Raw genomic sequence first — 27,848 nt, 5'->3', positions numbered from 1 at the left:
AAAGTCAGCCTATTGTACTCTAGTGGATTACTTATATTAATTTCTAGTTTTTAAAATTTATTGTTAATGTCTAAGTGATACTAAATAACCCTAAATAAAAACAAATTGTTATTTGGTAAATAATTGAAGTTTTATAATTACAGATCTTCCTTGGCTATTCACTTTTAACGTGAAGTTTTATCCTCCGGATCCTTCTCAATTGACTGAAGATATCACCAGGTACCTTGTATTTGCATTTTAAAATGCATCTTTGCTTGTGACTGTTTATTTGAGTATGGTTGTAACTTTAGGACTGAAAATAAATGCAAAAAAATGTATGGTATAAATTTTGCCTGCATATCTGTATGTGCATCATACGCATGCCTAGCGTGCACAGGGCAGCTGAGGAAGGTGAGTTACAGGCAGTTCTGAGCCAGTGTGTGGGTGTTCAGAAGCAAACCAGGGCTCCCTACAAGAGCCCTGAATGCTCTTAACAGCTAGACTGTGTGCTTTCCCTCAAAGCGTGCGTGCGTGCGTGCGTGCGTGCGTGTGTGTGTGTGTGTGTGTGTGTGTGTGTGTGTGTGTGTGTGTGTGTGTGTGTGTGTGTATTTGTTTCCTTGTTTGCTTATTGTTGTGTAGTTCTTACCAGGGTACACGTGCACTTTGTGGAGTAAGAAAACAACTTTGTGAAGTCCGTTCTCTTCTCCCACCTCGATCTGGGTTCTAGGGAGTGAACTCGGGTCATTAGGCATGTGTCTTTGGGCTGCGAGTGCCTGAGCTACTGAGCCATCACACTAGCCTCACAGTAGCTTTGAAAACAAAACAAACTTACATGTTTACTTCAAAATGGATCTTGTTCTAAATAGCTGAAGTATTGCCAGTTTCAAAAACTTTTATGTACTTTTTTTGTTTTCTCTAATGTATTCAAGTCATAAAACAAAGAAAATATTCCTTGCAGCTTTATTCCCTATGATACACACACACACACACACACACACACACACACACACACACACACACACACACACACACACACTCCATGTTTGTCTGTGTTAGTCTCATTGTCCAGGTATTATTCAGACATTTATTGTCAAGATTGGAAAAATGGCAGGTGCTTTGTTTTTACCTTTCCACCTGTTGCTGAATGCCAGCACACCACTGTGCTAATTAATTACTACTCATATCTTAATCATGCCTCGATTCAATTAGCTGCAGCTAGTAAATAATAAACAGTAGCCTTTGTAACTGCACAGTGAGTTGCTTAGGCTATAATCTCTGTCGTGCTGGCATGTAGGAGTTTCTCTGAAAGAGTGCCTTTAGCCCTGCTTATAATGGATTTGTCATGCAATGCCTTCTGTCATACCCGATCTTCCTTGCAGTAATCTGGGGAATAATAATCCTCTGGTGATTGCAACTTTATGGCACAGGCATATGCTTAGGCATATGCTTTTCCATATAAGTAAAGTAGTGCTTGAAAAGTTTCCAATTGTGTGGTGGAAAGAATGAGAGGGTCTGCTCTGCTACCGAAGACCCCTGTGTTGTAGCATCTACTTGAGACCCGTAGATGTCCTGATTGCAATCTTCACTGTGAGTTGACATTTAGAAGGTTCAGTAGACTTCTGAAGAGGTTTGGAACACTATTCAGAATGAAGTCTCATACCATGTAAAGAAAATAGAGCTGGGGCATTCAGGAAGTTCTTGCCAGTTTTTGTTTGAAAACTTTAGGACTTGGCTCTGGAGATGGGAAGACTAGCAGAGCATGCGAGGTTGAGGGGCATGAGGCAGAGCAGCAAGTGCTGTGGGCTTCAGTGCTTGAAGTGGAGACCTGCACAACTCCTGTTAGGAGTTAAGAGACAGCCTGGAATCCAGCCTAAAATCCAGTTTTCTAGAGAAGTTCACTTATGTTTGTGTGGTTCTAGCGGTCAAGGGAGCACAAACTTCCTTAAAAAGAGAACTTCTGACTATAGTATCAACGAGAAGACTCATTTACCTAGAAAATTGTAGAGCAGTTGCCAGTGGTTGCATGAACTCTTTGTCAGTATGTGACTGTGATGATTCTAGAGTTCCTGTCATTGGGGGGATAGACTCCATGGAAAGTTGGGTCAACTAAATTGAACTGAAATCTGGTGTGGGGAGCCAGAGTGCTCTCTGACTCACAGCCTTGAGGCCTGGCCTGGACTCTGTGCTTTACTCACCGGTGGGGTGGAGAGCAAGGAAAGGGAGAAAAGTGGGACTCACAGCCATGGTTAGACCTGTCGTCCACTCTGAGAAAGTGGTCAGCTTTTACTAGGAATGACAACCCTGAAAACATCTTTTAAATGAAGTCATCACATTTTACTTTAGGGTCATATAGTGGTGTAGTGAGACAGTCGAGTCATTGACTGCAAGTAGCTGTTGTTGCTACACCTACCATTTAGGATTCCCAAACTCCATGCCAGGTGTTTATTTATGAATCTAACTTTTACTCTCACCTTCAAAGACTTCTCATCGCTCAGGCGGCACAGTAGCCTCAGGCCGGTACATTAGCTTGCTTAGGACTGTAGATCAGGTCTCTTGACTTCAAAGTGCTTGCTTGTTCTTTGAAACAAGGCAGTGGGCAAGCAATTGCTTCACCATACAGCTAGTATGAGTGTCCTTAAAGGCGTTTCAGGAAAAGAAGGAATTAGTATGAAAATGATAGAGATGAGCAAGAGTGAATGACTACCATTTTTTCTTGTGATTAACAGATGTCTGTTCTCCTTTAATCCCACACTTGGGACATAGAACCAGGTGGATCTCTGAGTTAGAGACCAGTCTGGTCTACAGAGTGAGTTCTAGGACAGCCAGGGCTGCACAGAGAAACCCTGACTTAAAAAAACAACAGCAAATTAATTAAATTTTAGACTGAGTTTTTATAAATAAGCCACCAGTATAGAGGCTCAGGGAACAGAGTAGAACTTCACATTATGGGAAGACTATTTGTGCTGTGAATGTAAATAGTTCCAACATGTATGTTTGCAATGGAATATTAAAATTGAGGACTTGAGGGTGTTAAAATGTTAACTAGTGTTTCTTCTTCAAGCTTTTCTCTCCCTCTTCCTCACAGATACTTCTTGTGCCTTCAACTGCGACAGGACATCGCCTCTGGCCGCCTGCCCTGTTCCTTTGTGACCCATGCCCTCTTGGGATCCTACACACTGCAGGCTGAGCATGGAGACTATGACCCTGAAGAGTTTGACAGTATTAATCTTAGTGACTTCCAGTTTGCCCCGGCCCAGACCAAGGAGCTGGAAGAGAAGGTGGCAGAGCTGCATAAAACTCACAGGTCTGTTGATTTGCTGGCTGGAGAGACCAGTGCCATGACAGGCACACAGAGTTTGTAATACTTGCTCGATATTTGAGAACAAGATTTTAGCTTCTCTACTTTCTCCTTCGGGATCTTGTCCAGCACTGAAGGAGACAACTGCCAACCTGCAGCTCTTGAGATGACCTTCATTGTTCTTACTGATACTGGGGACTGTGTTCTTGAAGCTAGAGTCTAATCAGAGTAATGTATATCCTCACATGACACTTCCTTCTCCATCCTGTCCTATCCTTAACAGATACACAGGAAGCAGACTTGTGAATATACTGCATTGGCACTTACTTTACATTTCTTCTGTTTTTTAGTCTCTTTGTTACTGTATTTTATAGGAAAGCCAGGAAAGAGTGGCAGTAGATGATACAAAAACACACTGTATATGTGGCTAAGATTTTCAAAGAATGAAAATAGTATTATTTTTGAAAAGCTGGGGAGATACTGAAATATCTGGATTTGAATTCGAAGAATAGAGGGTGTTGGGTTTGGGATTGATGAAATGTGCCTCTGTCCCTACACGTCCCTTTTGTTTAGGTGAGGATTGCTTAAATTGCTTGAATGCCACGTATACCTTGAATACTTTCATATTTCTGTCAAAATGGAGTTTTACATGAGCTTTTAAAATCTCTTTAAGATTTAAAATGTTTTATATTTTCAAGCTGTAAGTTTCTGAAATAATTGACTAAAATCATTTGAATAACTTTCAGAGATTTAAAATGCTCAAGAGGCCTTATACATAGATTCTTATTTTAAAAAGTTATAAAGGTCAGAATTTGGCTTTTATTTCTGTGTTTAAATTCTGCTCAACAGACATTTATTCTGTCACTCAGATCTGAATTGCTAGGTAAGGAATCCAGTGTTGGAAATGAAGACTGCTGGGTCAGAGGCTTGTTAGCGTATGTTGCTCCCATTGCTGCCCAGCCTTTTCCCAGTGAGAATAATGGAGGGGAAGATTCAGTGACCTTAAGGGAAGTGGTAGAGGGGGAGCTGCAGCTTGTGTCTTCCCCTCTACTTTCCTACAGACCTCGCTGAGTTACTCCCTTCGCCCCCAACTCTCAGACTCGCGCTCCATTATCTATTTGAGCATGTTTGCATCTCCCGTTAGGTAACACAGTTTCTTTTGATCCTCAGGGGCTTATCTCCAGCACAAGCCGATTCTCAGTTCTTAGAAAATGCCAAGAGGCTTTCCATGTATGGTGTTGACCTGCATCATGCCAAGGTATTGTCAATTCAGTGGGAATAACGAACGTTAATCCAGCTCAGCTCTGTGACTGAAATGCCAGGAAACCTCCAGTGTGACAGAGCCTGCTTTATTTTGGAAAAGGCTGTTTGTCTCCACTTGAAGGTCTTTAATATTTCTTGGTGACTACTTATAAAATTCCCAGGCATGGGAATACTTGTCCTCTCCCTACTTCTTTTCTTCTTTTGTCTGTTTTAGTTAATGCCCCTTTGAGAGTTCTTACCACAAAACTGCCTTGGCAGCCTTTATTTCTTAACCCTGCAGTCCTGGTTCATGCTGTGTCCCAGATTTTGCTACACCAGACCAGTGGTTCTCAACCTGTGGGTTTCGACCCCTTTGGGGGGCCAAACAACTCTTTTAAGGGGGTGCCAATGACCAATTACAATTCATAACAGTAGCAACATTATAGTTACAAAGTAGCAACAAAAACAGTAGCAACATGAAGAATTGTATTAAAGGCTTGCAGCCTTAGGAAGGATGAACACCACTGTGCTAGACCAAGTGCCAGATTACTTTCCTTCTTGTATTTCTTTCTCCCCCTCTTTTTCCTCCTTTTCCCCCTTCTCTCCTCTCTCTCCGATTTTTCAAGACAGTTTTTTGTTTTGAGTGTGTGTGTGTGTGTGTGTGTGTGTGTGTGTGTGTGTGTGTGTGTGTGTGTGTAATCTTGGCTGTTCTGGAAGTAACTCTGTAGGTTTTGAACTCACAGAGATCCACCTGCCTCTGCCTCCTGAGTGCTGGCATTAAAGGCGTGTGCTGCCACCACCTGGTGATCTTAGGCTTTTTTTTAAAAATGAGATTTACTCTGAGTGTCATTTTGTTAGAGTCTCACTGTGTAGCTCTAGCAGTCTTGAGAATTGCTATGTAAAACAGGCTGGATGGAGATCTACCTGCCTCTGCTTTCCAAGTTGCTGGGATTAAAGGTGTGTGCCACTGAATCTGGGTTTAGTTGTTGTTGTTTTGCAGTTTTATTTATATTTGCAACCCCCCCTTTTCAGATCAGTGAATAGTCTCTGGTAACATCATGTTTTTAAACATGAAGTTTACTGCTGGATGATACAGGACTTATAAGTTTTAAAAAATACTTCCACATATACTACCTTTCTGAAATTTGCATGTAAATACATGAAATAGTAAAGAGAAAGACTTGTCTAATGTCATCTATGTGGGTCATCATCTCTGCCTAATACTCTTTGATAAATGCTACTCAGTAGCATATTTGATCTTTCTGATGCTGAGTGTTTTTTTTTTTTTTCCAGTTCCTTTTTTGGTTAATGAAAGAAAAAAAGAAAAAAGAAAAAAGAGAGAGGACAGGTCTAGAACCAAAGAGATTCTCCCATCTTCTTTAATTTCTGTTAATTTTTCTGTATATAATTTTTTTGGAGACGGTGGGAGGACTAAGGATTGAACCCATGACCCCAGCCCTGCCAGGCAAAAACTCTACCAATGAGCTATACCTAGAAGTCTTCGCTGGATGCAGCTGTTCTGTCTCCTTACTTTGTAAATAAATAAATACAAGCCAGCTCTTAGGGAACTACTGCAAGATGTCAGGATTCTTTTCTCTTAATACTGAAGTGTTAGAAGGTAAGCTTGATCGTGAATGTAATGTCAGGGTTTGCTGTACAGTTAGGAACAGAACACTAAAGTCACCCAGTGCCATTATTCATTATATTTATCATGTTAGAATGAGTTAATAATCAGTATATTTGTGGCTCATGGAAAAGAAGTCCTGTAGCGGTTTAAAAGAATGTGCCATGTAAAATTTTATTTTTATAAAACATTTTTCATTGCCTTCAACTCACATTCTTCTCATTTTTGAAGCATTAAGATAGCAAACTCAAGTTAGGACCAGTCTAGGAGTGTTGAAAGTCTTGACAAAGGGGCATGAAAACACAGAGTAGCAGGTACCTGAGTTGGTGCCCGTGGCCCTCCTGCACTCTCTGGCTCTTAGTGGTGGAAGGCAGGTGGCTGTGGCAGCATAGGCAGAAGGCTGGTCTGGAGAGCATGGTTTTCAGAGGAGCCAGCTGATGGGACCACATAGGGAGGGAGGGAGCCTGTGTCCTGAACCCCTGACCTCCCTCCCTCCCTCTCCTTGATCTTGGGCAAGAGCTCTGCAGCATCCCAAACTGCTCAGCAGGCCATCCACACTGGGCAGCTTCCTGAAGGGCAGAGCACAGGGTGATTTTTGTAATCAGCTATTTTTTGTTGTTGCTGAATGGCATAGCTTAGTCATAGGAGATTAAGGATGCTTTTCCTCCTTTCACTTCATACCCCTTTATCAGTAATTCTATCCTTACAAATACTGATAAATCTAAAACAGTTATGTGAGACAGCCAAACCTCCACCGATTTGCTTGAATTTCTTTTTCATTAAAATTAAAACTACTTCTTTGTCCTGTCTAAAGATTGCTTCAGACTAGATGGAGCTGACTTTGTCAGTGTCTACACTGAGTGTCGCCTTCTCAGCCATTTCCTACCATCCTTTGCCCTTACCCTTTGGGCAGAGGTAGTGATGCTTTCGGCAAACACACATTTTGAGTTTGGTGCCAACTAGTTTGGGCACCCGTGCCTAACTCACCCACCTTATCTGCTGTTCCTAGAGAGAGCTGAGACTGCCGGGAGACCAGAGAATAGAGTATTGGCTATTGTAAAAGTGGAAGTGCTAGTGCCATGTGCACACTCCGTGGTGCATGTGGAGGTCAGAGACTACTTTGTGGAGATGGTTTTCTCTGTCTACCTTTACATTGGTTCTGGGGACTGAACTCTGGCCATCAGGCCTTTACAGCAAGTGTTTTATTGGCTAAGCCATCTTGGCAGCTCAGTGTTTCAAAAACTGCTCAGTGTGGTGTCATGCCATTTTATGTGTGTATTTATATTTAAATTAGTTTAGATATCACATTGGATAATGAAATTATACATACACACATATATTGTACTGTACTCTTATCTTGAAAACAAGAAACCGTAAATTGTGTTAGATCTTTCTTAGTAAGGGTGCCGTCAAAATGATATGTTGCTATTGAATTGGGACGTAGACTTACCTGCTGTTTGTCTTTGTGCATGTGAAGAATTTCCCATGTTGTTGATAATTTCTTAGACTGTGTACAGTTCCGGGTAGTAGTGACGAGTGTCTCTCTTGACTGAGGTCATCTGCCCCCTGGAGGGTGACTGCTTGTGTGCTTTGCAGCCTCATCTTCAGCACCATGGGGACAAAGTTGTTCCTTTCTTCTTCTGTAAACATACTTTAGCCGTCAGGTTTCTGCTTTTTGTCTGTACATTTATGTGGCTAAGTAAAACCTTTTCAGGCTTGTGATTATTCTATATTACCGTCTATTCCAAATTAAATCTCTGGGAAAAGCAAACTACTACAGTAACTTCAGAAATTGTCTTTAGTCCTTTGCAATATGCCAGCTGAAGGACTGCTTAATGAGAACTGCATGTCAGCACGTAAGTTAGTGAAAATGCTTGAAAGAATTCAGAGGTTTCAACATTGGCAACCTAGAAGAGGAATTTTCTGTGGATTGGTGTTTTGCAAAGTGCAGGTATAATTTGAACAGCTGTCAGCTAGCATAGCAGTAGGCCAGCAGATGGTTCATGAGGGCTGGACTTGCTCCAAGGAAACATTCTGTCTTCTGTATCTTCAAGATGACTAACTCTGGCTCATTTTTTCAGTCTTGCCTGTTAACTCTTGGAATCTTTTGCAGATTATTGTATCCTTCAAATGTTATTTCTGTAGTTCTTTGCAAATTCAACCCAATTCCTGAAGATGAATCATTTAATATTAGTATGTGTTCTTCTCTTGGAATTAACTTAGTTACTGCCGTTAAGATTTAAATATGAACATTTTGACATTTTCAATTATTTGAGGTTTGCTTTGCCTCACTCTGTTTGGCTTTTGTCCTTCTAACCGTCTCATGGGTTATATTTGGCAGGACTCTGAAGGTGTGGACATCAAGCTGGGTGTGTGTGCTAATGGCCTTCTCATTTACAAAGACAGACTGAGAATCAATCGATTTGCTTGGCCGAAGATCCTGAAAATTTCCTATAAGCGCAGTAATTTCTATATTAAAGTTAGACCAGCAGAGGTAAGCAATGTCTTGCACTCTTGGCCTAACTAACACACTGTCAGTGTTACCTTTACTAGTAGGAGAGATTAATGAATTCTTGCTGCTAAATACTGTAAAAAGAAACTCTTGTTTGTTCTTTTATGGCACTCAAGCCAGGGTTCTTGATGACAGCCTACATACAAGCATTCTTATTGCTAATATAAACAACCATGAGATGTTTCACAAAAAGGAATCTTTTTGTGACAAACACCCCCTCCCACCCCCCAGGAGCTCATTGTTTTCTGTTGACTCAGTTTCATGATGGAATGTGTTTTAGTGGCACTGAATAGTCAGTTTATGTGGGCATTTAACACTTGCTTTTCATAAAAAGTGTCAAAGTCTAAAATTTTTTACCTTTTCTGACTATCTATAGACTGAATGTTAGTCTATCAGAAATGCCTAAGTCCGCTTACAGTAAGTATCATGTAGTCGTTGCTTAAGGAACAGACTGATGTGCTTCATGGATTTATTTCAGCTGGAACAGTTTGAGAGCACCATTGGATTTAAACTGCCAAACCACCGGGCAGCTAAAAGGCTATGGAAAGTCTGTGTGGAGCATCACACTTTCTACAGGTAACTAAACAGTCTCTGAAATTGCCCCTGGTACCCTGGCCAGCATGGTTGGAATGGACAGTTTTGGAGGCTGTATGTCGTGCTGGTTGTTTCTGTTGCCTGAGGCCATGCTTCTGTCTGCCTTCTGCTTGTCACCATCTTTTCTCCCACAATCCTCTTGCTACCCCCACCCACCGCCGTCCTCTGTGTCACCAGTTATAATCCAGGTTTTGTTCTTACCAGCTCTTCTGGACTTAATCTCTTTCTCATATAGCTTGAGCCCTGCCATTGCTCCCTTGGTTGTTTTGTCAAGAATATCTAAACTTCCTCAAGCCCCTCCCTGTCCTACTGGCATCCGACTTCCCAGTGTGCTGTTACGGGGTCACTCTGATGCTCTGGAGAGCATTCTGTGCCTGGGTTGTCAAGTGCTGACTGAAGTCGCACTCCTGTGGTGATGAGTTTGGTAACACAACCTTGTGGACTACTGTTGTTTCAGAAAAGTAATGTCCAGCATTAGTTGGACTATCACTTCTCTCCAGCTAGCCAGTCTGTTCACCTGCCCTGTCATCTGCAGTGTTCACGATCTTCTAGAGCCTTCCATACCCGCCTCTCCCCAGGATTGCTCTAAGTGTAATGCACTCACTGTAAAAACTGGGGGTCATGAACTCTCCTCCTTTCATTTATCTTCTTTCCCTCCTAATGTATTAACATTTCATCTCACCACCTCCAAGGAGGGGTTAGCAGCTTTGTTTACTTCATCCCTCCCCAAAGGACTCTTCTTAGTAAATTTCATTTGTAACAGACGCCTCTGACTTCTCTGGTCAGTTACACGCCCATGCCTTCCTTAAAAAACAAAGCCCCAAACAAACAAACTCCCAAGGAGCCCCCGTGCTTCTTCCACTCTCAGCACTCGGGAAGTAGAGGCAGGGCGGATTTCTGTGAGTTCAAGACTATCCCTGTCTACATAGTGAGTTCAAAGCTAACCAGAGCCACATAGTGAGACAGTGAGACCCTGTCTCAAACAGCAGAGCAATACTACCCAACTCCAGTTTCCTTTGATCCCAAGCTATGGCTGTGTTCTGCCTTCCTTTTAAAACTTTTCTTTAGGGGTGTATGTTTCACAAGTAGTTTGGTTACTGACATCTCTGATTTTGGTCCCTGGTTTATAAAGCTGCTAGGTTAAAGTGCTTTCTCTAGACTTAGGATCAATGCTTTTCTACATACTATCTCTGTAATGATGGTAAGTTATTACGCCTCTGCTTCACTTTCGTTTTCCCTGTGTGCTGCTCATAAAAGGTTCCTTTATTTCCTTATGGATTGTTTCCAGTATTAAATGAGATCTTACCTGTGAAGCAAACATAAGCTATTTCTGGTGTATAACAATGTTTATTATCGTTATTGCCACTACCACTATTTTTCTTTAAGTAGAAGACAAACTGTAGCTATTACAAATGACTGATTCTTACAGTGAAACAAAATACTAATTTATAGATCAATCATTAATTTTAGAGGAGACATATAATTCAACATATATTTGAATCCGTCTAACTCAGTTATACTAATCATGGAAGTCCTTGAAAATCGTGTAATGTTTCTTGGTAGCCAAAACAGATTCTTCCTGAAGGAGCTTGAGCTTGCCTCATATATAGCTAGATATCACCTGTCATGTAGGCCTAGACTTATAGCAGGTTTGCTGTCAACAATGATACCAGCAGCAAGAATCCTGTCGGAAATGACAGGTACTAGGGATTCCTTGATGTTTATTGTTGTTAGACACAGTTGACTGCTTCTTATTGCAGGAGGTACTCTGAGTGGGTGCCTCTAAAGGACAACAGCAGCCAGACACCTAAGCATAGGCAGGACCTGATGGCCTCACTGTCTCCAGTGCATACTTTCTCTTCATGTTCCTTCCAGAGGTTTCTGTGATGTGCTAGTACTACAGAGCTCACCTAAAAGTACACCATTTTGCTCCTGGAGACTTGTGATAATGCTTAACAAACCAGTGGTCAGCCTTATGTGATACTTCCAGAGCTATATAAAGCAACATGTTTAGCATGGAAAGGGAAAACCTTAATGTGTTTGTAACTGGCTGACTGCTATCTTAACAGAAAATACATGAGAAGAAATTTGATTGTGTGGAGTTCCTCTGATTGGACATGGGTATGAAATGTCTTCTCAGACTGTGTTAATGAGAAAGGTTACTTTTTGAACTGGGTGGGGGGACAGCAAAACTACATTTATTCTGAAGTACATTCTGAAGACTGTGTTGTTGTATGGTTTGCTAAGACCCAGCTCTTCAGTAGTCGCCCTAGCAATGGACCAGAGGCCACAGGGCTTGCAGCAGTTTCCCTGGGCTAAATCTCAACACACAGAGCCCAAGGCTACAAACGTGTAACTCCAGAAAGGAGAACACCAAAGAGGTGCTTACCTGGGGTCCCAGATGTGGGCGTAGAGACAGGGCAGGGAAGACTTGAGTTCATGGATTTGAGACCAGCCCAGGCAACACAGGGAAACCCTCAAACAAAACAAAGCAAGAAACCCATTAAGACAGGCGTTTGACTAGGTCTAGACTTTACAGACTATAATAGGTGATGGTAGGCAACAGACAAGCACCCACAGTGCACAGGTCCTCACACACACAGGTCCTCACACACACAGGGCCTCACACAGGTCCTTACAGCGTTACAGAAAGCAAAGCAGTGATTGGAATGCTGGGAAAACAGCTCTGAAAGATTCTAAATTTTCTTTCAAATTGTTTCCTGAAGAATGAGAGGTTTCTGAATTGTTTTAAATTTATTTTGTAAAAAAAGCAGAAAATGGGGGTTGGAGAGATGGCTTAGTGGTTAAGAGCACTATCTGCTTTCTTGGAGGACCTGAGTTCAGTTCCCAGTACCCACATGACAGCTCACAGTTGTCTGTAACTCCAGTTCCAGAGGATCTAATATCTTCATGTGCATACAATAAAATAAAAAAAGCAGAAAATGCATTAAAATTTTAAAGTGGTATCTCTTCAAACTGCACAATATTTTTTTCCTCGTAGCTCCATAAAGCAGACATCCTGCCTGTAATTTCAGAATTTTCTTTGGAGATTTCTGTCTGGGTTATCAGCAAGCTTGTGCATCTTGATGGTCTTTAAGCTTCCTCTTCCTTCACTGGTCTCTGAGAGTAGACTTCATTACTAGACAAGAAAGATCAACACTGATTTGCCAGAGAGAATGTTTCCAACAGTGGCTGCACAGATGAGCTTGTCAGCTACCTTTCCTCCTAATTCTGTAGGAGACTGCTTTCTTGCAAAGCAGTTTGAGTTTCACAGTATTGCTAGTTAGGGAGACTCTGCCATGTTCAACCCATCAGAAGACAGTTCAAGGTGAATAAGAAGTCGTCAGAGTGTGTGTTCTCAGCACCATTGTGATACACCATTGCACGTATCTCTTGAAAATGTATAGGCAGAAATGGGATGTGTTTTATATAGTTACACTTTACCACATGAATAGGTTTGGGTCAAGAAGTCATGATGTATATTAGTTCCTTTATCACTTAATTCTGACGTGTTTCTGAATATTATTTACAGCCTTTTCAGTTAAAGGATTGCCTCTCACAGTTACATTACTTCACCTTGACTTAGAACTCACCGTTCACCAAGCAGAGACTGTAAAAACATACAGAAGATCTAGAAATACTTGGAATGACTTTAGAAAAAAACCCTATAAAATGACTTTTCCTTGAAAAATGATTGAAATTTCCATATTCTTGAGCTGTCAACTAAAGTCTTTGTAATAAATCATAAGATCTCTGAGACTATATTTTTGTTAAGATTTTTTTAACTCTTAATTAAGCAATGGCATTAATTTCATTTGCATAAAAAACTGACTTCCTTATTGAAAGCATGCTCTTACATAAATCTGAAAGTTATTTGTGATCAATGTTTGAATTCATGCATTATGAGCCCAAGGTTTACACAGTAGAATTAATATTGGCAAAAAAGAATATTAGTCATCTCTGTGGATCACTGTGTAATTTCTGCTCTTCAGGGAAGAATTACTTAATGGAACAGATTCTTGAGTTAGATGGATTTTTTTCCCTACCAGAAAGAGGCATAAATATTAACAATTGCTAATGGTGATGGGCTTTTTACTTGGCACTTAACAGCTAGCAGCAGAAATTCAGACATATGTGTTTACGTAAATAATTTACACTAACTCAAATAAATACTCTTGATACACACTCAGAACAGCTGCTCTTTTGGTGGGGCTGGGGGAAATATCTGTGTGCACATCACTATTATAAAAATACACATGACCTGGTGTGTGGTGTTGCTCTGTAATCCAGCACTTAGGATCAGGGAGGGACATGGGTGAATTGAAGGCCAACCTGGTTTGCCTAGGGAGTTTGAGGCCAGCTAGGGCTATGTAGTCAGACCTTGTCTCAAAAACAAAACACAACAGAAAAACAACAATAAAACCAGATAGGTAGGAAGAATGTTTTTATTAAAGTGTATGCAGTACAATTGTTGAAATTGCTATTATTATTTTGGTTTTTTGAGACAGAGTTTCTCCATATAGCTTTTGTAGGCTGTCCTGGAACTCGCTCAGTAGACCAGTCTAACCTCAAACTCATAGAGATCCACCTGCCTCTGCCTCACAAGTGCTGGGATTAAAGGTGTGCACCACCATGACCTGGCTGTCCCCATTTTAATCATATTTAAAATGAAATATTAAAATACATACCTTTTTTTTCATGTACCCGAAGTCGTTCTTTTTTCTTTCTTTTCCTTGTAGGCTTGTGTCTCCAGAGCAGCCACCAAAGGCCAAGTTCTTGACCTTGGGGTCCAAATTCCGCTACAGTGGACGCACCCAGGCACAGACCCGCCAAGCAAGCACCCTCATAGATAGGCCAGCACCGCACTTTGAGCGTGCCTCTAGTAAACGTGTCTCCAGAAGCCTAGATGGAGGTAAGCATATTTATAATGTTGGATTCTGCTCATCTTTTCTAGTCTATTGGGGTCATAAAGTGATATCTAGTTAATAAGACTACCAGACATCCTCTAGAGGAATAGACAGTTACCCCCAAATCAGTAAGATGTTGTTATTCTCTGAGTAAACTAATTTTGTGTTCAGGATTTTGCTTTCACCACATTTTCTGTAGACAGCATACATAGTATGTATTTTTGTTTATGATTATAAGCTGTTGGATAAACATGTTTCTCTTGATTTTATTTGATTATGAGCTCTAATGTGGCTTAATTTCTTATACATATATTAATTGCTAACATTTCTAAGGATATGGGGGGTAAGTTTGCATATGTATCTTTGCGGGGGTGTGTGTTTTGAGACAGTGTTACTCTGTGTAGCCTTGGCTGTATTGAAACTTAGCTCTATAGACCAGACTGACCTGAAACTGACAGAGATCCACCTGCATCTGTTTCCCAAGTGCTGGGAGTAAAGGTGTACACCACCACTGCACAGCTCTGTGTGAGTCTTAATTCAGATAATTGTAAACAGTTCTCTCAGATTTGAAGATATGCTTTCAGAAGTTTATCAAACTTCCAGCATACAAGAAACCATGCTAGGCTTCAAAGAACTAATTTTAAATACGTTTTAAACAACAATAACAAAAGAAATACATACTCATTTGTCTGGGGAGAGAGTATAAATATTAGTGTTTTTCTATTAAGAGTTAAGATGACCTACATATTTGTAGTTTTATGTAACATATGCATGGAAATGAGGTGATGTTTCTCTTTTCATATTATTTGTCATATTGATATTAGTAAATTAAGAATTATAGTATGTTTCTTACAAGAGAGATAATGTTACATTTTATTAAAATGCTTTTCTTTTTATATAACAAAAATGATTGTTATGGTTCGAATATTGGTTATATTTAATAATATCAAATAGTTTGAAAAATTAATTCTATATTGCATTATTAGCACAAATCATGTTTTGATTGTTTCTTTGTATAGTTCTGAATATGAACTTGAACAGCTTAGTTGTTCTATAGTTAGATAAGACAGACTATTCCTATGCTGACTTAGTCTCCCATTAGTGGGGGATTGACACAGATTGACCTTTCCTAGTAAAAGAAGCTACAACATAGGTGTAGGGACACACGGCTGTTTCCCAGGATTTGTTGGTGGCGATTGATGTATGTGATTGTTAACTCTGGAGAGTCTTCCTTGTAATTTTAAGGAACCAGAAAAATATGTGCTTCAAGCAAACGGATGTCCCTGTTTCCCGATGTGACTGTTTAAGTTTAGCGAATTAGTGGTGTCAGTGAGCAGCTGAGCACAGATCTGAACAACATGCCCCTCCGAGTTAGCACCTGTCAAGTCTGCTCTTGCCGCTGTGTTGAATAGATGCAGTCCCTGTTGTTATGCTCCAGGAGGAGCCACTGCCATCTGGGCGCTGCCTTTATAGCTCATGTTGTGAGTATTAGAGTTCAAGAAGAACGTTCAGCCAGGGCATCTTCTCTGTGGCCTTCTTTGGGAAACCCACCACCTTGATTAGAGCAGTTGTTGCAGAGGGTTCTCCAAAATTGCATCTGAAAACTGTTTCACAGGGAAAAGGAACAAGCATGGCACCAGTACTTCGCCTTTGTGTTTTGGACACTGCAATTCATCAGATGGGCAGGTCATCAAAGGATGACTGTGCTGCTGTGAAAAATAGGAGGCTTTTCATGCCAGTGTATGACCGGATGGCCAGTGAATTGTTTGGTTAGGGCTTATGCTATTTTTTCCCCCAGCAAAGCAAAACTACTCAGTAACCCAGTAGAGAGCTCTGTTTCTTTTATCCGTTTTATCAGCAACCCTTTAGCATTGCTGACAAGTGTTGGGTTTCCTTACTTCTTAAATTTACTTTTAAAGGTTAGCTTGAAAAATTTAGATAGGTAAATAATCTTTCCTTTAAAGTTGAGAAAAATTGTTTAGTGATTGCATAAAAGGCGCCATTTAATGTGACGTGGAAGACTTAAAAATAAAAGCCACCTAGAACAGCAGTTGTAGAGAAGTGAGACTCCTCTGAGGTTAGGAAATGGTCACTTTGGAGAACTAGCAATCATCAGTTGCTGGGCAGTGGGGGTGACAGACAGAATGGACAGGGGTGCTGTGTTACTTAAGTTTGGTCATCAGGGAAGGAAGGCCTCCCTAATGAAGACCCTCGGAGACCTAGAAGAATAAAAGGGAGGCAGCCGTAGAAGAGAGAACATAGTGCATCCCCGGTAGTGGGAGAGCATAGGAAAAAAGACCACACACTCACGCTTAGAAGAGCCAGGCTGCTGTTGGGTTCTGCAGGGTCCATCATGTATGGACCATTGGGGGCTTACTGTGCCGTGAGGGCACACAAGAGCAGAGTGTTAGCTTTGAAAAGTCACTTGTTCTAAGAGAATGGGTAGAACGAAGACAATCAGGAAACAGGCAGACTAGCTCGGAGTGGTTTACATGACAGCACTGTGGTGGTCTTCACCTTGGTTTGGGGGTAGACCAGTAGGTTACTTCACACTAAACTGAGGATGTGTTTAAAAGTGTGCAGTCAACATTTTGTCAACTTGGTTTTTGTGGTTTTTTAAATTTTTGTATAGACTCCTATTTTCTGCATCAGTATATTTAAAACTACTTTTAGATCACATTTTCTTTATAGTAATCTGTGCTTGTAATGGGTGCCTAAAATTATATAATAAGTCAAAGGGATATACATAATTATATACTTCTATACAAGAGAATGAGTAAAGTCTTACACCCCAAAAAATTCAACAAACAAACAAAAAACCCAAAACCATCGGGGAAATAAGCAGGTATAATGCAAGATTGAGCTCATTTTAATGTGAATTTGGATAAGTAAATTTTTATAGATTAGTTAAAGGGTGAAATGGTATAATAGAGGCTCAAAAAAAACCTTATCATGTTTAGAAACACAACCGTTTGATTTGCTGGTTTTAAGGGATTATATTCTATAATTAGAGGTTCCTGACTGAAGCAAATAGGGGCAAGTAGAGTATCATTTGATAAAGCAAATAGGGATGGGGAGAAAGCACATTATGATGGGCAGGAGAGGGTGTAGATTACTGGGTACCTTGTAGGACAAAGATTGAAAGTACTCATACCTCAACTGATGGGTTACACATTCCTCTCTCCAAGGGCTTCAGGCTCTATGGCTTTTTGTTTACAGGAATTTGTCTTGGTTTATGGAATAAAAGCAAACCATCACAGGGTGTCTGTCTATAAAGCACTTTTATTAGGAGGAAAAGACCTGGGGAATTGGATTGGTCAGGAGGAGTTTCTGTTAGAGACTTGTCACTAGGCTAGCCAACTCTGGAGTTGTGCTAGCACTGTGACAAACCCTTAGAATAATAGGTTTCTAACTCCTTGAGAAAGAGGAAGGCAATGCACAGGCCAACCTTTGAGTAGCAGCTGGGGCCTGGACACGGGAGTCAGGTTGAGATATTTGAAAGTGTCAGAAAAATGGAAAATACTAGGTAGGTAAATTCTTAAATCTCTGGTCTTTTAGTATACAAATAAAGGTTAATTTGCAGGGCATTTCTTAAAACTCCTTAAAACAAATCATTTTAATAATCAGCTAATTATTTGTTTTGCAAGGTAGATTTAGAACTGATCAGTTACCCCAGATTATGGTTACATTTTAATTCTGCTGGACTGTTGAAGTTGGGCCAAGAGCTCCTCCTACTGGTCAATTCCATGATGAGCCACACGTTCAAAAATCTAATTTGCTGGATAGGTAGTTTTTAAAAACTCAGAATATTAGTAGAGTGTTATATTAGTTTAAAATTTTGTTTTTAAACATTTGTTTTAAAAAATGTTGATGTTTTCAAAGTTCAAACTATGTTCTAGCTACTTATGTGTGACCTGTTCGTTTAAGGGGTTATGTTCTTTAAAGCTTGACCGTTCACATGTCGAGGTATTCATAGGTATTTCAACTTACCTTCTGATTAGCTCCAAGTGGTGCTGTGGACCAAAGTCTTATGAAGGATTTTCCTGGCCCTCCTGGAGAGGGTTCAGCCCGTGGTCCTGCAGCTGTCGGCTCTACTGCCATACAGGATGGTGATAGCCGGAGGGATGTCAGAAGCCCAACGAAATCGGCACCTCTGCTCGCTGAGGGAAAGGTATGGCATGTTAGCACTGGTGCTCTTGGGAAGGTGTGCTTAGATGGAGGCTGTCTGCTGTATTTTGTGTGTTAGGCTCAGAAATGTATTATCATTGTCTAACCTGTGCTGGCTTAATTTCCCAGGTTTCAAGTATGTGTAGACTGCTGATGATTTGGACTGTGATTTCTAACCTTGCTTTGATTATTTTTTGGAGCAAAATATTTCAGTGTAAATTATACTAATATAAGAAAACAGTGCACTGACGTTTCCATTTTTCTTAGTTTATTATCAGTTGAATCACCAGTGATAAGAGCCATTGATTTGAAATTTGCATATTTTGTTACTAGACAATTTTAAATGTAGCCCTTCTCTTGAGTTTTATTATGCTTTCTTAATGTTTATATGATTTAAGTAATTTTTATGAAAATCCTTAATTCGTAGCTGTGGACTGTGAGTACATACAGTATCGGTGAGCTGTCATTGTCTTTATTTTGTGCATACGCTATCATGAAAGGAGAAGCAAAAATATTAAGATATTCTCAAATCTGTCACTGTCTTGTTACTAAAGTCCCTTCAGTTGGTTGATAAAGTCACTTGACTAAAGAGCTTTTGAGCTGCTTGTGTCTCATTTCCAGACCTGCACAAAGCAATTTTTTATATGCAACATTGGAAATAAGTGCACGTGTGCACATATGTGTACACACACACACACAATCATCCTGTTGAATTGCAGTGTCTGTTTAATTCAGACTTTGAAAAATGTAAAGACACACAGAATGAACTTAGAAAGGAATGATCTGGAAGAGCAATAGGAGCTCTTGCACTGACATCCTCTGCTGTCAGCACAGAGGTCTCAGACACATGGCCACAGCAGTGATAGGGAATCATTTGCATGCTGTCCTTAAACAATTTGTGATTGTCATGTTGAAGTTATTTGGCTAAAAGGTATATATAGATAATACAATTTCTGTCCTGCAAGATGTCTTTCAAGGGCTAAGTTGTCAGAATCTTTTAAATTATGCTTAGAGTAGCCCCCCCAATGATTTCTGAAGAGAAGTAGGCGTAGTATTTCAAAATAGTTCTGTTCTGCTTTTCCTACTTAATTTGTCATACGTAATTATGAAACAATTTTTTTGAACAGCAAAAGTTCTTGTGTTAAATTATAAGGAAAATCTTTCTTGTTTTAGCAAATGACTAGTTATGTGAGCTTTTTTGCTAGTATTTTTAATATATGTGTCAGCCACTGGGTTTCAGTAACATCAATTAGAAACTCCTAGTCATGAATATGTATAAAAGGAATCCAGTTTTCCTTCTTAAAAATGGATGATTCAGTTAATTTTTTCGCCTTTGTTTTTATGAAGCCTACCTGGGAGTAAAGTTTTCACTAACGTATCTTCTTTTCTCCTGTGTCCTTCTTGTTTCTTTGAACATGACACTGTGTGACTCATGCTCAACTGTGGGTTACTCTTGGAACAGACTGTGTGCACGTGCCCTCCGTCACCTCTCATTTGCTGTACTTCATCTTTCCCCTCACACCTCCTGCCAGTCCCTCAAGTGGACTTGCTGTCAGACATTTCGGAGGAAGACCCTTTTGGGGAGGCTGATCAGTCCACATTAGATAGCTTTGAGTTGCTTTCTCTGGGTGAAACATCAGAACAGGGTGACCCTGAGGTGGCCACATTGGATTCTGTCTTGGATCCTGCTGTAGCCTCTCCTCAACCGGGCTGTTCTTCCATCCATGAGAAGACTCTCAGATCGGCTGACCATACGGGTTCTGAATGTGGTTACTTTAACTTCTACAAATACGTTGCCTCTGGCTTGCCTTCCCTTCTTGATGAAGATGGGTATCTTGCTTTCCCTAGCCTCCCCAAGCTCTGGGTTTCCTTCCTCCCTCCTGATGTTCAACACTACATCCCCATCACATCACCTTCATTCATTCCCTCACTTATCCTCATCTTTGGGCTGCTTCTCTCAGCTTCTCAGTCAGTTTCTTTTTCTCTTACTTTTTCACTTCCTCTCGCAATAGTCCTCTGCTATCTGGAGGGGAAAGCCACCGCCTTTCATGTGTTTTATGACTGTGACTTGAATGACAAGCCAGAGGAAGAGGAAGCAGTGGCCAACATGCCTTCATAAAGTACAGTTTTTGAAGTCCTCCAACTGTTCTTTGTTATATCCCCTTTCTAATAGAGTCTAAATCTGTGCATTAATTTTACTGACTACCCTCAAAATAGTATGTACACATTTACACACACACACAACACACACACACGTGCATGAGTGATAGATAAGTGTAGATACTTCTCTGATAACAGATATACTGCCCTAAGTCTAGGTACACACATTCTAAATTGAGGGCAAACTGGTAAGATTATTGTATAACTATCTTAGATCATATGAAATTGTTATGGAGTGTGTGAGCTGGAGATCTGTGCTGGCCTTAAGCTTGTATCTTGGCTCTGTTCTGAAGATAAATGTTAGTGCTGTTCCTTAAGCATGGGAACTTAATGTTTTCAAACAAAGCATAGAATGCTTTGGACATAAGTGTAATTGACATGTATCAGTAGAACTTAGTATCACTAATCTAGAACGAAAACCAGATTTATACTGGAACTTATGAGCCTGAGTCTGTAAATGTCCTGATGTTTCTAAGCCTAATATCAGAAACGCCATGATGTATTTTCAGCATTTGGGGACCAGAGAGATGAACTTTAACATCGTCTTCTTTCTTATGCCCTGAATCATGCAATTATATAAGTCTTTATCAGGTATTTTATGAGAGAGATAATATTCTATTACTTAACAAATATGTATGAAAAATGAAACATTTGACTTTGAGAAATTGGACTATATATGAAAAGTTGGCCCTTTTGCTTTTTTTATTTAAAATGAGGTGTCTGAAACTTTTTACATCTGTGTAAGACAGCTCTTTTGAAGTGCTCTACCTCTGCACTACAAGGAAGTCAGTCTTAAGATGTGCAGGACACTTTTGATTATTTTGCTCAAGGTGATTTGGTGATTAAGTGTCTTGTATCTTAGGAATTCTGTCAACACAGATTAAATCACAGAGCAAACAAAAAGAAAAACATAAATGGATTTATACATTGTTAGGAGAAATTGTAATTCTTAACATTTGCTCGAGAAATACCAAAGATCAACCTTTTAGTGAATTAAGTATTGACCATGAAATTGGAGGCTGATTCCTCACAGAGCTATGTCACCCTTTTCACTTCTGATTCAAAGATGTGGGGGTGGGGACTCTCTGTACCCATTTACCTCTTATACACCCCGAATGGTTACAAACAAGGCCCTTTGACTCTACTTGCGCTGCCCTGCCAGCACAGGAGAGGGCCATGTGGGTGGGTTATCCTGGAAAGCTGATTTTCCTTTCGTGCCAGTATTTTTGTTTTTACCATTAGTTTCCTGGCATTAATGTTTACTCCGTATTTCTTAGTCTTAAGCCTTTGAATTAATTCTTTGGGGTCATTAAATATTGGGACATGTCCAACTGCAGAATACTATTGTATAAACATTTTGTGGAAAAATGGCTATGTTTTAAACATTATTTGCAAAAAATCGGCTAATTTTGCCCCAAGAAAACCTATATTTGGAAACTGAAGGGACAGTGTATAACGATGTAAAATTTGTACCCTACTTAAAGCTGAAGACAGATTTGGCATCTCTGTACATTGTTCCATTGCTGCTTGACCTCTGCCATCTTTGCAATCTCACATTTCTATTCCTGCTTTTAGAAAAGGAAGGAAAAGAAAATTCCCCAAAGTAGGGCATAGTCTAGGGACTGAGAAAGAGCGAAGCTTCCATTCTCCATTCCACCCTTGCAAAAGATCATTTCCATCATTTGTGCAACACTGTAGGTGAAGAAAGAGCACAGTGACTTAGTAGCGTCCCATGAGGGCCAGGAGTAAAGGTTGGTACTGCTGCTGCACCACTAAGTTTGAATACAGCATCTCTCTCTGCCTGGCTGGTGGAGCCCTACCAACGAGCCCTTCTTTCTGCCTGTGTGCACGCGGTGTGACTTTGCAGGGAAGAAGGAAGACTTGGAAACGTACTTGGAGGAGGTGTCTGTTTTTCCTTATGTTAATAATAAGTGCCTGTTGCCTGCCAATCCTGTTGTTGTGGGGCTGGGGTGGGGGTTGGAGAGGATGGTGGAATGCACTTTTGGGGTTTATCTGAGTTTTGCTTATTGTGGCTTTTAAGATTTTTTATTCTCTTTTATTTTAAAGTCTTAGATTACAGAACTCTGGGTTGTTTACAGTGCTTGCTGATTGATACGCTTATGTTTATTTGCCTTTTCCCCTGTGTGTGATTTAATTTCACAGAAAAATACCTTGAGAGTAGAAGGGGATAATATTTATGTCAGACATAGCAATTTAATGTTGGAGGTTTGTATGATATGAGAACCGTTGCACTCTGTCCTCTGGCTGCCGTGCTGCTGTGGACGGGAGGTCACGCACAGGCTGGCTGGCCATTCTCTTCAAGCACAGTGCATGCAATGCATGGGGCTGTTGAATGGGGGAGCGCATGCTACGAGCCCAGCTCGGTTCTTAGGTGGGGTAGGTAGGGATATATCTGTTGCACGTTCTCAAAGTGACAGCTGGAGAGAAAAGCCCTCTATTTAAATAAGGTTTATTCATTGCTAAGTAAGTCCGTTTCCCCAGTAGGTCACCTTTAAGCTATAGAATCTGAAGAAACATGATCCCATTTTTAATATACATTAAATAGAATAGGTAACATTTTTTATTTCACATTTGCTTGTTCAATTGACTCAATCTATGGCTTCATCCCCTTTTTTGACCTCTCAGTACAAGCCGTGTAATAAGGTATGTGGCCCATTTAAATACTTGAGAATATGCTAATTAATAAAATCCTTCTGACTAGAAGGAAAGAACAGAGGACAGAGAAGGTGAAAGGGAAGGGGGAGGAGATAGGTAGTTAGGTGGATAGACAGATAGATAGACAGATGAGGCTCTGGGAGTTGTGAAGTGGGTGCCATGTAAGAAGAGGGCAGTTTTCTAAGGTGCTGTGTGCAGTGTGTTCAGCGGAGACCTGCAGCTCTGGGGAGTCTGACTAATCTGTTAAGTTGCTTTTGGCAGCTTTGATAACTGCTAAAGTGTATTTTGTTTAACTTACTAAAATGCTGTGATGTGTAATAAGTAACATTGCTGTGAACAAATGCAAGAAACGTGCCTGATCTCAAGCCAGTCATTTCCCCATGCCATGCAAAAGTTTCAGGATTCCGTTAAGTTTTTGCAAATGGCTATAGAAGCTCATGGTGAGCTACTATGCTTGTGCATGACTGTGGATTAGCTAATTTGTCAGATGCATGACCTGCCTTTGGGAGTGGGACTAGAATCTACAGGCAGCCTGTGATTTTTGAAGTGTAAGAAAACATTTAAAAGTTCTGTTAGTTCCAATTCCTGAACATTGATTACACATGTACTTTTTACAAGTGCCAGGTTTTTGCTTGTTTCTTCTAAATATGCTGGATACCAGTCATCATTTGAGTAGGTTTTATTCATCTTTGTAAAAGGAGTTTCTCCTTTGCTCTTGGCATTGAACGAGGCCACTGTGTGGTTCATTTAGAGAGACACCAAGCATAAAGAGCCTCTGGAAACAGTTATTATTATTCCTTAAGAATGAGAAGCCACTGCTGGGGGTTTCTGACAGAGACACGCCTGGTTTTTCTGCTTCTGTTGATGGCCTCAGATAGGCCAGGTGTGTGCTTCTACGTTTACTCTTCCTTGTTTTGCTATATTCACAGAATACAGTTTAGTAACAGGCTTCATCCCTAAAATAAATTTGCAGGAACAAAGTCAGAGGCTGCTATTTAAATCCAAATATATAAAAATGGATTGTTTGCTACTATGGTCAATTCCATGGCTCCCATCTAATATGGGTAACTTCAAATACCAAACAGAGAAGAAAATAAAATCATTCAAATATGAGTAAAATAATTTTAGTGGCTTCATTTTCAAATTTTTATAAACTTAGGACTATCCACGGGTGATAATACGGCTTTTGAGACTTGGCATTTTTCTTGCTTCATTATGTTTTTGAATAATAAGTTTACTTTGTCTCATTTTTTGGTTCTATTTTTGCCCTGCTGGGTTTGTTTTGTTTTGTTTTTTTTCTTCCTTCGTTTTGGATTCCCTTTGTCATGTTACATGTTGCTAGGACCTGGATAAGGCCCAGGAGGACATACTGAAACATCAGGCTAGCATTAGTGAGCTCAAGCGCAATTTTATGGAGTCCACACCTGAGCCGCGCCCCAATGAATGGGAAAAACGACGTCTCACACCTCTGTCCCTACAGACACAAGGGGTATGTCACTAGCTGTTTGCTGGCTTTGTGTCTCACTGCAGCTGTTCATCTTGTTTGTTGATTCTCAGAAATTAGAAAATGTTCCCACGTAAATTCTTTTGTATTGCTAACAATTTTTTAAAATACTAAGTATTAACAATGTAATATTAATTGGCTGAATTCTTAGTTACATTTTATGAATTTCAGAGTACTTTTGGAATATTTTTAGAGTAATTTTATTGTTGTATTTGAGTAGTATTGAATTGTTACTTAGGACAGTTCAGGAACTAATGTAATACTGTATCTAAGTTTCTTAGTTCTCAAATAAGGACATTTAGTTGATAAAGGAATGTAGAGCATATATAGAATGGTTTAAGGTCATTACTATGAAGATAATGAGTTAAGATTTACCTTTAAAGATTGATGGGCTCTGTTGAAAAGTTGCAAAACATTGTATGTTATGAATGTTATATATTGATGCACTTATGAAACTTCCTGGCAAACAGTAAATAGAGTTGTGTTTCAAAAACATAAACACGAGTGAGCCTCAGACCTGCTCTCCTTTCTTTTCATGTCTGCTGCTTACCTTCACCAAGTAGACTTTAGAATATGCTCTGAGACTATCTCTGCGTTCGTTCCATCCTCTTCCTCCTCTTTGAGGATGCTCGCAGACCTCTCCTGTGAGTGCAGGAGGTTCGTGGGCACGTCCCTCTTGAGGAGATTGATGCAGCTTGCTCTGCACTTTTGAAAGCAGCACAGAGATGTTGCATTAAAACTTTATTTCCCTCCCGTGATACAGTGAATGTTGCCCAGGTGTAGACTGTAGATTTGGACGCTGCGATGTTGGCTACTCACCCTTGCTCAGAGCAAAGCCCCGGGTAGTATTAAGTTTCCCAGTTTGTGGCACTGAGCAGAGGCAGTGCTGCAAGAACGAGTGAGCCAAAGTCATTGCTGAGCCAAAAGATGTGCCCTGTCAGATGGAGAGATTAGAGGCTGTACGAGCTGGTGCTGTGACGGAGGAGACCAGCATTCACAGGCTTTCTGAAGAACCGGGGGTTTGAGCAGTCTCGTCCGGAATTTCCAGAGAGATGGTGGCTGCTGACCTAGCGAGGAACAGCTTTCCTCTCTGAACCGTTCCTTGTCGTTTGCTTCACTGACCTACACCCCCTTTTGCGTTTGTGTTGCTATAGGTGTGATGTATGTGTCTTTCTGTTGATTATGTCATTGTTTAAAACAATAGAGAAAAGGAGACCGTCTTTTCAAGGATGTTCTATCCATGAAGGAGAAGTACCTGATGGCGGCTCCACGGACAGTTGAAGAGGAAGCTCAGGCGGACAAGGTGTTCACCTTGCGTCATTGGATCTGCTTTTGCTCCCCACCCCCATGCATTTCTGCTCACAGCCAGAGATACTTTGTTAACGTGTCAACCTAATTTTCAAATAGTTGTTGAGTGTTTTAAAAAGTTAGGCTCCTATGTATTAGGGGCATAGAAACATTGGGGAGAAAAACTCTGTTTTAGTCAACACCTTAGATGCAGTTTGAGAATAAGGAAGTGCAGGAATGTCACCTGTGTTAGGTGACACATGATCCATCCTTTGATGCATGTGGTTCTGGTTGGGAAACTAGTCTCATGGAAATGCACTGTACGCCCCTTAGGCACATGGTGGTGCTGTTAAGATACATTGTGTGTGCTTTGGTTCATAGCTTACTAATCACCATAGAAGCTTCTTTCTCCTTTTGTCCTTGACTATGTGAAATGCCTGTCATGAGTGAGGGAACAAGCTTTCTGTTCCTTTTCCACTCCACTCTGCTGTGCTGGGGTTGCTTAGCCTGCTGGCTAGTTAGCCTGGAGAGTTGAGAGTCTGCTGAGAAGGTAGCAGCAGGCATGCTCGTTAGTGATTAGAGAATTTCACGTACTAAGAACCTTAAATAGGTGGAACATGGTATTGTGTTAGTAGGGTCAGGAGGAGATGGCATTTAAAGAAAATTGTTTATGATAAACTAGATCAAAGCCAGGCAGTAGTGGTATAAGACTTTTAATCCCAGCACTCGGGAGGCAGAGGCAGGTAGATGTCTCTGAGTTTGAGGCCAGCATGGTCGACAAAGCCAGTTCCATGACAGCCAGGGCTACACAGAGAAACCCTGTCTCAAAGAAAGTAGACTAGGAGATGTATCCATACCAATGGCAGCTGCTAAACTAGGAACTGGTTTAAGGAACAGAAATAGCCAAATGATAGGAGCTTAATAGACGGGGAAGTAGTCATGAAAATACACAGAACCCAAGTCGATTGCTGTCACTTTAAAAGGGCTTTTGGAGATATTAACTAGAATTAGAGGTTAAAGTGAAGTTATGTGACCTTTAATCAGGGAAAGCTCCTGGGGGGGGGTTATATGCATTTGAAGTAACTGCATTCTCTGATATGTGGGGGAAAATCTATATCTGTATCTATATATCTGTATCTCTATATCTGGCGTTCTCTAGCGATTGTTATCCAGGTGTCTTTTCACCCATGAAGCATTTGCTGGCCATCTGCCAGTGTGTGTTTCTCTTGACATAACATACCACTATAGGAAGCACGCACTCAGCCTGCTTATGCTTTGACTCCAGTTGAATACCAGTTCAGTTTCCATCTTTATTATGTTTTCCTTTCACTTTTGATTTTCCAAGGTTTCTTATTTGTCTTTGGGCAATAATCATTATTGAAAAGTGTAAAAACATGTGCAAGTATTTGCCTAAAATTTTCAAATTCCTATAGTATGAGTCTTAAAAAATTTAAAGATTTGTTAATTTTTATTTTATGTGTGAGTGTTTTGCCTGCATTTATGTATATACCTCATGAGTGCTTGGTGCCCACAGAGGTCAGAAGAGGGCATCAAATTCCCTAGAACTGGAATTATAGGTGCTTGTGAACCATTGTGTGGGTACTGGGAATCGAACCTGGGTCCTCTGCAAGAACAAGTGTTCTTAACTTCTGAGCCATCTCATCTCTCTAACCCCTAGGTGGTTTTTGTCTCCCCCCCTTGGGTATTTTTTGTTTTGTTTTGTTTTTCATGTGTGTGTGTGTGTGTGTGTGTGTGTGTGTGTGTGTGTGTATGTGTGTGTGTATGTGTTTTGGGGATAGAACAGAAAATTGGGAGCCAACGGATTTTTAGTTTTTAATGGTAAGTAACTATTGTGTATCATAAGACTTATGATGACTTATATAGGTCTTTTTGGGGGA

At 40.4% G+C, this 27,848-nt stretch overlaps 1 protein-coding gene across 29 annotated transcripts in view; it reads left to right on the top strand.

The window, feature by feature from the left end:
• Epb41l2 (erythrocyte membrane protein band 4.1 like 2) overlaps positions 1–27,848 on the top strand; it is a 177,765-nt gene that overhangs the window by 131,477 nt on the left and 18,440 nt on the right. For 13 of the 29 annotated variants that reach the window (XM_040728264.1, XM_040728266.1, XM_040728262.1 and 10 more), the window contains 10 exons: positions 144–219; positions 3,065–3,283; positions 4,448–4,535; positions 8,485–8,637; positions 9,134–9,231; positions 13,989–14,161; positions 18,158–18,327; positions 22,647–22,709; positions 24,502–24,648; positions 25,868–25,966. In XM_040728264.1, the coding sequence (XP_040584198.1) occupies positions 144–219; positions 3,065–3,283; positions 4,448–4,535; positions 8,485–8,637; positions 9,134–9,231; positions 13,989–14,161; positions 18,158–18,327; positions 22,647–22,709; positions 24,502–24,648; positions 25,868–25,966 (1,286 nt within the window). Of the gene's footprint in view, positions 1–143; positions 220–3,064; positions 3,284–4,447; positions 4,536–8,484; positions 8,638–9,133; positions 9,232–13,988; positions 14,162–18,157; positions 18,328–19,785; positions 22,386–22,646; positions 22,710–24,501; positions 24,649–25,867; positions 25,967–27,848 lie in introns of those variants that run through there. The other 16 variants (XM_040728280.1, XM_040728279.1, XM_040728278.1 and 13 more) reach the window with 5 other exon arrangements.

The sequence above is a fragment of the Mesocricetus auratus genome, unplaced genomic scaffold, assembly GCF_017639785.1.
Source record: "Mesocricetus auratus isolate SY011 unplaced genomic scaffold, BCM_Maur_2.0 Super-Scaffold_100018, whole genome shotgun sequence".
Lineage (NCBI taxonomy): Eukaryota > Metazoa > Chordata > Mammalia > Rodentia > Cricetidae > Mesocricetus > Mesocricetus auratus.
Note: the sequence above shows the minus strand (reverse complement) of the source record. Positions and strands in the feature narration are given on the sequence as shown.